Source organism: Chenopodium album, chromosome 20, assembly GCF_948465745.1.
Source record: "Chenopodium album chromosome 20, dcCheAlbu1.1, whole genome shotgun sequence".
NCBI lineage: Eukaryota > Viridiplantae > Streptophyta > Magnoliopsida > Caryophyllales > Amaranthaceae > Chenopodium > Chenopodium album.
In genome coordinates, this window is record NC_137853.1 from 41,971,634 (window position 1) to 41,982,306 (window position 10,673).

Sequence of the window (10,673 nt, forward strand, 5' to 3'; positions counted from 1 at the left end):
TAATACTGGAATCTATTCCAAACTGTTGGTATAATAGGTTCAGACGGTATGAGGTGACCAACTTGTATCAATGTCTTCGTGCTATCTGTAGAGGTGGCATGGGGGCATTGGGTAGTGGAGGTGTCAACGATCCAAATGTAAGAGAGATCGTTAACTCGATCCCTCAGATTTACTATTCCTGGGCTGACAGTTTAAGGTATGAGACTTACAAGATTCATGGTAAGATAATGGAAAAGAAACTCTTACCTGGTCAGTCAGTGAGGAACCATGTCAATGAATTGATTGATATGATCAATCAAATGGATATCCTTGGGAAACCGATCGATGATGACTCCGCGCATGACATTATCTTGTTCTCGCTCCATGCTGGTTTTGACATTGTAAGACTCTCTCATAATGATGAGGGATCATCAGCAAATTTGATCAACATCTTACTTAACCATGCTGAGGAGTACCTGATAAGGAGAGATTTCCAGTGCTTCTTTTGTGGTGAATGGCAAGTCCATACACCAGGGTGTCCCCATTACACACCAGTGAAAACAGAAGGTAAGGAGTTACTTGATGTTTTTGTTGTAGAGATTAATCTTACTTCATCTTCCACTTGGGTATTCGATACCGGTTGTGGTGCTCATATCGTTAATGACGTGCAGGGCTTGAAAGGAAGTAGGAAGCTAGATCCAGGGGAAGTAACACTTCGAGTAGGAAATGGAGCAAAAGTTGCTGCACTTGCTATTGGGAGTTATCATTTGAGACTTCCTTCTGGACTTATTTTAGTACTTAATAACTGTTATTTCGTACCCAGCATTACTAAAAACATTATTTCAGTTCCAGTTTTAGATACTGAAGGTTTTTTCATTTGAAATAAGAGACAAACGTTGTTTTATTTCGAAAGAAAGTATGTTATATGCTAATGCTAAGTTAATCAATGGCTTGTATGTTTTAGAATATGCAACTCATGTCTACAACATAGATCATAAAAAGCAGAAAACAGATGGTTCAAACCCAACTTACCTATGGCATTGTAGGCTTGGACATATTAACCAAAAGCGCGTCCAGAAATTACATAAGGATGGACTCCTTTCTTCTTTTGATTATGAATCATTTGAAAACTGTGAGTCATGCTTGCTTGGGAAAATGACTAAGTCACCCTTTACGGGTATAGGTGAAAGAGCTAATGACCTTTTGAGACTCATACATACAGATGTGTGTGGACCAATGAGTTCAAAAGCTAGGGGTGGGTTTAGTTACTTCATTACTTTTACTGATGATTTAAGTAGATATGGTTACATTTACTTAATGAAGAACAAGTCAGACGCCTTTGAAAAGTTCAAAGAATTCCAGAATGAAGTACAAAACCAACTTGGGAAAACAATTAAGGCATTACGATCTGATCGTGGTGGCGAATATTTAACCCAAGAATTTGATGAACATCTGATTAATTGTGGAATACTTTCACAATTAACCCCTCCAGGGACACCTCAATTAAATGGAGTGTCAGAAAGGAGAAATAGGACTCTACTAGATATGGTTCGGTCCATGATGAGCTTTACTGATCTTCACATATCATTTTGGGGATATGCATTAGAAGCAGCTGCCAGAATACTAAACAGAAGCCCATCCAAAGCAGTTGAAAAGACTCCATATGAGATGTGGAATGGAAGACCTCCAAAGTTGTCTTTTCTCAAGATTTGGGGATGTGAAGCCTATGTAAAACGTTTACAAGGCGATAAACTACACCCTAAATCAGACAAGTGTTTCTTTGTGGGTTATCCTAAAGAAACAAAAGGGTATTACTTCTACAATCGCGAAGATAACAAAGTGTTTGTTGCTCGCGATGGTGTCTTTCTTGAAAAGGAATTCCTCTCTAGAAAGCCAAGTGGGAGTAAAGTGGTTCTCGAAGAAATTCGAGACGAGCAACAAATGGATGTGGATAACACCACGTCAGAGGCGAGGGCGCATGAGACGATTAATCGTGCGTCGGAGCAAGCTAATTCCACTAGCGAGACTCCTATCGTCCCACTTGAATCTAATTCATGCGAAAATCTTCAAGGAGTTGGAGAGAAAATTTCTACTGTTGCTCCTACCCCACGTAGGTCTATCAGAATCAGAAACAAACAGTTTGTTGAGGTTCTGTTAACTGAGGATTCTGAAATCTTCTTATTGGAGAATGAGGAACCCACAACCTACAAGCAAGCTTTGGTGAGCCCCAACTCAGATAAATAGCTTGAGGCCATGAAATTCGAAATGGAATCGATGTCTGAAAATAAAGTGTGGACCCTAGTAGACTTGCCTAATGGGGTAAAACCCATTGGTTGCAAATGGGTCTACAAGATTAAAACAGACAAGGATGGAAATGCCTACATCCATAAAGCAAGACTGGTTGCAAAAGGGTACAGACAGATTCATGGTATTGACTATGATGAAACCTTTTCCCCAGTAGCAATGCTTAAGTCCATTCGGATTCTTCTAGCGATTGCCGCATTTTTCGATTACGAAATTTGGCAGATGGATGTCAAAACCGCCTTCTTGAATGGGTTCTTGACGGAGGAAGTGTACATGACACAACCTGAGGGTTTTGAAGATCCAGAAAATCCTAGAAAGGTATGCAAGCTTGAGAAATCCATTTATGGATTGAAGCAGGCATCCAGGAGTTGGAATCTTCGTTTTGATGAAGCAATCAAAAGGTTTGATTTTGTCAAAAGTGAAGAGGAACCTTGTGTATACAAGAAGTCTAGTGGGAGAAGCATAGTTTTCTTAGTCTTGTATGTGGATGACATACTTCTCATGGGAAATGACATACCAATGCTTGAATCAGTCAAGGAATGGTTGAAAAGTTGTTTTTCCATGAAAGACTTAGGAGAGGCCGAATACATATTGGGGATCAAAATCCATCGAGACAGGTCTCGAAGGATGATTGGATTAAGTCAAGAGACTTATATGATAAGGTTCTTGATAGGTTTTCCATGAAAGACTCTAAGATAGGATTTCTCCCCATGTCTCATGGCATCACTCTCAGTAAATCTCAGTGCCCCAAAACGGTAGAGGAGATGAGACGAGTAAGTGATAAACCTTATGCTTCAGCAATAGGATCAATCATGTATGCCATGATATGTACAAGGCCGGATGTTGCATATGCTCTAAGCATGTGTAGCAGGTTTCAGGCAAATCCAGGAGAAGCACACTGGACAGCTGCCAAGAACATCCTTAAGTACTTGAGAAGGACTAAAGAGATGTCTCTAGTGTATGGTGGCGAAAAGGAATTGGTTGTCACAGGTTATACGGATGCGAGTTTCCAAACAGACAGAGATGACTTTAGATCTCAATCTGGGTACATTTTCTGTCTGAATAGAGAAGCAGTGAGCTGGAAAAGTTCGAAGCAAAGCACTGTCGCAGACTCTACGACAGAATCAGAGTATATGGCTGCTGTTGAAGCAGCTAAAGAAGCAGTTTGGATACAGAAGTTCCTAATTGAGCTGGACATTGTACCAAGTGCTCAAAAGGGAATCGAGTTGTTTTGTGACAATAATGGTGCTATTGCTCAATAAAAAGAAGCTAGGTCACATTTCAAATCCAAGCATGTAGAGAGGAAGTATTACCTCATTCAAGAGATCGTTGACAGAGGAGATGTCAAGATGTGCAAAATTCATACGGATGAGAATATCGCTGATCCACTTACTAAACCCCTTCCAACTCCAAAGCATGAGAAACATGCAAATGAAGCTGGATTGAGGCGGATGATGTAATTAGAAGTTGTTTTTTGTTTTGAGAAAAATAAATTACATATGTAATACATTCATTTGCAGAATTATGTTTAATCAAAAATTCTATCATTTCTCTTATTTAATTGTGGTTTTAATATTAAATAAAATGTCCAAAATAATTATGAATTGATGGGCTCACTAGGTTGATGACCTTTTGAATGAAACCCCACAGGTGAACAAAATTCATACATTATTTAAGTTCCTAGTTCGAAATCATTAAACTGGACATAAATGATTTCACAAATTAGAACTAGCATGTAAGATTGATTGGATAGTGCAGTTTCATGGGTTATGAGAGCATAGTGATGATGCTCGGTCAATCACATGGATATGCATGAATGATGCATGATCGAACTATAGACCTACTTTGAAGTTCAAGTATAGAACTTCCGGATATATTAGTGGATTCCTTTGACATGAGTGGAACACTGATTCTATTCAATGATTGTTTTGACTGTGGTACATTCAAACGTCTTGCCATAACTGGAGATTATAAAGGATGTTTCCCGGTCACTTCATGAATTGAGTGGGAGCTTTAGTTGCCACAAGATTGGATTGAGTCTACCTATTGACTAGGAATGTGTCTTGGCCCCTTGAAGAGGGAGAATTCAGAAAGATGCATGGCCGTGCTCAAATGTGTTACATAGTAACCATTTGTTTTGTAATTCTAACTCAGATTTCAAGAAAAGATTTGTAGACTAATATGATCATGACATGAGATGCAATCATATTATCAAATCGACACACATTGACTTAAGGAATTTGAATATTGTGCACTTGTCTCAGACAAGTGGGAGATTGAAGGAGTTATGTCTTCTATAAGTGCAATTACTAGATATATCAAAGGATCACAGTTATGGAGATAATAAGTTCATACTATAAGGTTGCCAATGTCTATTGCTAGATATGACAATTGGTCTTTGGGCTTGTCAAATGGTCCAAAGCCTTATAGGATGGATCCTACAAGGTCACACACTAGAGTATTGGGTTAAACAAGTTGGAGGCCCATTATTGAGCCTCATGAGTATATGACACACTTTATGTTTGGGCTTGGGTTGTAAGTAGAGTTTGATTAGGATTTAGACATGGTTTTATTTCTAGATATGATCTATAAATATAATCCATGCCTAGGGTTGTATGACATAACAATTTACACACTGTGAATTGTCAGACAAGCAACCAAGAGATCCCAAACCCTAATTCTCTCTCTCACTTTCGGCCCTCCCTTTCTCCTCCCCTATTCCGTGCGTTTCCCCTCCATTGGTGGTGCGTGTGGTGGTGCGTGGGTGGTGTTGTGGTGTGCTCGTGACTCTAATCTCCGTTGAAGGTTGATTGAAGCGTTCGGTCACAACTAACTAGCATTAGTGGAGGTTTAATCCGTGCTCGTGGACTAAGTAGAGGAATCACACGTGGGGTTCTTTGTCTCCCTTGTTCTTGCTCGATCACTAGTGGAATCACGCTTCAAAGGTATAATTCTTACTTCTTTATGTGTTATGCATGAGATCCTTGGTTTGGTGCTATGTGAATATGATTCATGTTAATTCCGCATTTAGTACCTATAATCTCCTACACAAACAACCCAAGGCATATCAATATTTTTGCTAAACAATTCTAACGAATTCCATAGTTCTAATCTACCATTGAAAGAAGTGGAAGCATAAACTGCAGATAATAAACTTTATGTGAATTGTTTACCTGCACAACCGTGTGAATTGCGCGAGGTTCTTTGTTAACCACTAGGAGAGAGTGAAAGCCAGAGTTCCACATGATAAGAATGCCACCCGAGTAACCCACAGGGTCGACAACTTCGAAGGAGTTGTAAGGCAAAAGGCTTAGGAGATCCTCACAAGCTAATTTTCCCACTTTAGTTTCAGTAAGAATGATGATATCAGGTTGATGATCTTTGTTCAGTTGGCGGATGTTCCTTTTGAACCCATCTCTCGCAATTCCCCTAGCGTTCCAGAGTAGTATGTTCATTCCCGGGTTCATAATTGGAAGATTCGCCATCTCCTTCCTGGAAGGATAAGCCGCATTGTTGTCCAGCTTGACATACTTCCTCTGATAATTGCTGAACAGAGTGATAGTGTTCTTCTTGATTTGGGTTCCCGACATTTCGACATCCGATCCCTTCTTCTTTCCCCACCCTACAAATAGGTGGAGCTATTGAGCCTCTTGCACGAGGTGGAGGAGTTTGACATTGTTTGTTCCTGATTCCGACTGAACCACCAGCCAATCGTCGGTAATCGACAGGGCTTTTCTTACGGTTGGAAGCACGGGGACTGGGTCGAAGATGAACTGCAGCTCCCACGGCACAATCATTAATGAGCATTCCGCGTTCATACGCTTGATCCACCATTTCAATAACACTGCTTGGGGCTTGCTGATTTGGCTCACATCCGTCAGCGAGGGGACATGCGCCGGGACTAGGTGAAAAGGATTCTCTGCCGACGCCATTCTCAAGTTTGCGTACAGCGGGGAGACTTGTTGAGGGTCGAGGAGAATTCCCCTCATCGATCTCGGAGATATGGAGTGCCATTCTCCCTGGAGACCCTGTGCATCTAAGGAGGTGAGATTCACCATCGTTTCTGGCAGAGTCACCACTGGTTTGGTGGAGGTGATGATGTTTCGTGCATGGCACAATTGCAAGTGAATTGTCGTCGGAGGAAAGATCGGCGGTCGGAGCAGACCCGCCTGAGCTTCCAGTTCGTCGGGGTCGTGGTTGATGATCAAGTTGAGGTATTCTTGAAGGGATACGCTCGTCATGGCTCTTTGTTGTTCTTTTTTTTTGAATTTTTGGGAGAAAGATTTTTTGTGTGGTGTTTTGGAGGGGGGGGATGGTTAAAAGAAGAGTCTGGAGAGAGGTTGTGTTGGGAATAGGCATGGTGATGTTGCTTATGGGGAAGGAGAAAAGGCTATTGAGAAGACAAGATGAAATTAGGCGGCGAGTGTCAGTAAAAGAGGAGGGAGGAGGAGTGTTGCAGGTAATTCGAAGTGACAAGTTGGGTGAGGGATTTAATTGGAGCGACGATTGAGATTTAAGCGGGTGTTGACACGTAATGTCCTCACTAGCTAGATCTTCTGAGAGAATTTGAAAAGAATTGCTTTTTTTAGCTGATGGGCTGGGCCCCCCTTTTTGAAAATCCGAGATTTGGCGGATTTTAGAACCCGCGGGTATTACCTTTTTATTTTTAACGATTCGCCATTCTGAGCTCCCCTGATTTGATGCAGCCTCTTTCCTGGTGTTTTCATTATTCTTGGCGGCACCGTGACTGGCATTTGACTGGGTGTTTCTATGCTCCTTTGTAAGAGCATCCTTATAGATAATGGGTTGTTTAAAACCCCCTATCCAGATGGAGCTTTTTCTTTCCCGTGCTTCATCGATGAGGACCATTATTCTAGCAAACCTGAGGTTGCCCTGGATTTTGTGCATTGAAGACTTGACAAAAGTGCCAATTGAGTTCCCAATCTTTGTCAGTACCCTTTCATTCATGAATTCGATGGGAAGTTCAGGGAGTTCTATCCAAGTTGGCAGAACAGAGCATTTCATCTCCGAAGGCTTGAAACCCGGTTTCCACGGTTGTACAGAGATAAAAGACCCGTTGAGGAACCAAGGTCCTCCTTGCAAAACTTTGTGAGCATCGCTTCCAGCATCGAATTTTGATACAAAGAAACCTTTTCCAATTGGAAAAGTGTCAATCTTCCCTTAGGGCTTCCAAATTTTCCTAATGTTCTCACAGTAATATTCTGTGGAGAAAGAATTTCCATTTGCTCTAGAAATGATGGTGTTAGACCAGGTAGAGCACAGGGAGGAATACTCCTCTTCCGAGATTGCAACAAAGAAGTCATTTTGTTCATCAAAGAGAGGCGGGAGGGAAGATGCTGGAAACATTTGGGAAGGAGGGGTTTCAATGGAATTTTTGGTAGAAGAGGTGAGAGCTGATTTGAAGGAAGAAGAAAACGGGGATCGAATTTCTCTCAATTGGGTGGAACTTTGGGTTGGCGGGGTGGAAATTGGGGTTGGAATGGGTTGAGCTGAAGTAATCGGAGATGTTTGGGGGTGTTTAGGAGGAGGATCGGGTGGTTTCTCGGGTGGAGAAGTGGACTCTCTCTCACTAGCTTTCTCTCTCATAGTGTGGAAATTACATACTAAGCAATGACGTAGTTGGGCTGAAGTTATAGGTCCAAGAAATGTGGGCCAATCCAACATAATATAGTCCAGTAGTTAGTTATTCAAAAGGAGGTGGTAAGTTGGAAGGGGTTGAAGGTGCGTCATGAGTGAGGGAAACAAAAAGTAGGTGGCAAGAAAAGAAAGTAAACACGTTGGAGAAAAATGAAGAGTAGTAAGTACACTTGGAGGATCTGTCAGTCAAAACACCCATTTCAATCGTACGTACTTAATTTGTACTCCGTAGTGCTCATCAATCAATTCAATGCTTAAAGTAGCATACAACTACACGTTGGAGAAGTATTATAAGGACTTGTAAATTTCAATTAAGTCCCTAGCTAAATTATTAGATATGATCCTAACTTGTACGAGTAGTATAATTTAATCACCAAAGCAGATAACATAAACTATGTATGATAGATTGATTAATTAGTAACATAAAAATTCAGTATTCACGAAGCTAGCTAATAAAGTGAAAAAGGTGGGTGAGTGATGGAAGAGGTGCATTGGTACAGCGTCGTTACAGTGGTAATTGTAGTAACTGCAGCAATTGGCTCCGTCTATGTGCTGTGGAGGAGAAACCACCATACACAACCTCCTGTAACTGAGAAGAGGAGGTGGTTGTATGATAGTCTTGTATTCAGTAAAAATAATCAACATTATTATTGGAGCAGCTGCTGGAGTGGATTGCATCCTGCTTACCTTGTTCTGTTTCGGCTGCTCTCTTTATCTGCCCTTGCTTTCTTCTTAGCATGGGATATCCATCACTGGGGTCCTTCCATCTTTATCTATTACACTGAGTATGTTTTTTTCTCAATCCATATATATGAGTATCTACTCCATCTAGTTTTAATTTATTTCATTCTGATGCTTCATTTGCAGGTGGACTTACTCTTTAACTATGATGTATTTTGCGGTATGTATGTATGTATTCTTAATTTCTGCTACCAAAGTCAATCATGTACTGTACTGTATGTATATGTGTAGTGGTATTAAATTTACTCATCTGATACTGATCAACTATTACAGATAGGGAGTGTTATATCTGCTCATGGTTGCTGGTTATTACATAAACATAACAACAATGACAGTCCTTGTTTACAAGAGTCTCCAGGAACAGGAACAGGAACACTTGATTTGGAAGATATTCCAACATCGAATTCCACACACCATTACTATTACCCATCGCATACCCCTGGATTTTGGGGATATCTTATGCAAATTACTTACCAGGTTCATATACATACATTAGTCTTAATGCAGTTATGAATTTAAACACAGTATGTACAATAATCCATATTTTATCATATCATTTCAATTCAACTAAATTTGCAGATAAGTGGAGGTGCTGTTATTTTGACTGACATTATATTTTGGTGTATTATTGCCCCCGCGTCTTCAAATACACGCCTTGGCTTGACCCTGGTCAGTCCCTACATACTACTTGATTCAATTCCTCACCCCTTTATTTTTTCCAGCTTTCTGTTTAAATGATTGAAATTCTACTTTGTATACATGCTTAATAAATTGTACAGCTGATGGGATGCATCCATACTGTGAATGTGGCCTTTTTGCTTCTCGACACTTGCATTAATCGCCTTGTGAGTTTTATTGCTTAATTTATTCAATGATCAATCTGCTGACATACCTGGACTGTGTTTCTATTTGTAACTTGATGAATTGGTTGCTAAAATTGAGTGCAATAAACAGACTTTTCCTTGGTTCCGGCTTGCTTATTTTGTGCTGTGGAGCTCAGCATATGTCATCTTTCAATGGCTCATACACCTCTGTGGTTTCACTTGGTCAGCACTCGGTTCCTTATTAGCTTCACTCATTTAATTCCAACCGCGGCCAATCTTATCTATTAATTATGGAGTAGTAATCAACTTAACTTGGTTGTCATTTCTTGACCTTCTTGTTTATGTACATTTCAGGTGGCCATATCCTTTTCTAAAGCTGTCAACACCTCTGGCTCCTCTCTGGTAAGTGATAGTGCAAATGTATCACTCTTGTACATTCTTTATTATATTAGCATAAGTTGATATGATGCACTATGAGTACAACATGATTGATTACCTTGCATCTTGTAGTATCTTTTGTTCAAACCATGGCTTTATTTATTTTGCAGGTATCTGGTCCTAGCTGTATGTCACGTTGTTTGTTACGGGCTGTATGCATTTATCGTACGAGGGAAGGATTTGCTCTTCTCCAAATTATTTCCACATTCATATATTAGATAATAGCTAGTATTAATTCAACTACCCTTCTATTCTTCTTCTAGAGATTTGGAGGGTTATATGTACTCTACTTTCTACATAAATTCGGAATTAAAGATGACATTGATCGATTCTCATATGTAGCTACAAGTTTAAGAATTATTTACAATATTGAACTGTATCACTGATTCACTATATCTCACTTGATATAAATGAAATGTTTCCAGACATGGAGGAATGAGAAAATCTGTTTTATATATAAAAATTTTCGCCACTCCAAATAGGCAAATAGAGCAGGGCAGCAGACAAGTAGGCATGTCACTTGTGTGAAACAAATAATACAAGCAACAACGTTAGCTACTGATTACATCCTCCAATGATTCAAAAACAAGAATAAAGCAGCCAAATCAGGTATAACAGATTAATATGGCTGGTCATACAATTACATTTTCTGCTTTGACTATTTGCATTTTTTTTCTCGGAATTGTTCTCATTAGCAAACTCACAAGTCCTCTAAAGTTACCAAACAAA

At 40.0% G+C, this 10,673-nt stretch overlaps 1 protein-coding gene across 1 annotated transcript; it reads left to right on the plus strand.

Moving 5' to 3' along the window:
• Positions 1-8,418: 8,418 nt before the first annotated feature.
• Positions 8,419-9,545, plus strand: LOC145597282 (uncharacterized). Its single transcript, XM_081653417.1, has 5 exons — positions 8,419-8,726; positions 8,809-8,842; positions 8,956-9,159; positions 9,262-9,351; positions 9,462-9,545. Exons 1-5 carry the CDS (start codon positions 8,419-8,421, stop codon positions 9,543-9,545), a joined length of 720 nt encoding a protein of 239 aa, XP_081509543.1.
• Positions 9,546-10,673: the final 1,128 nt, after the last annotated feature.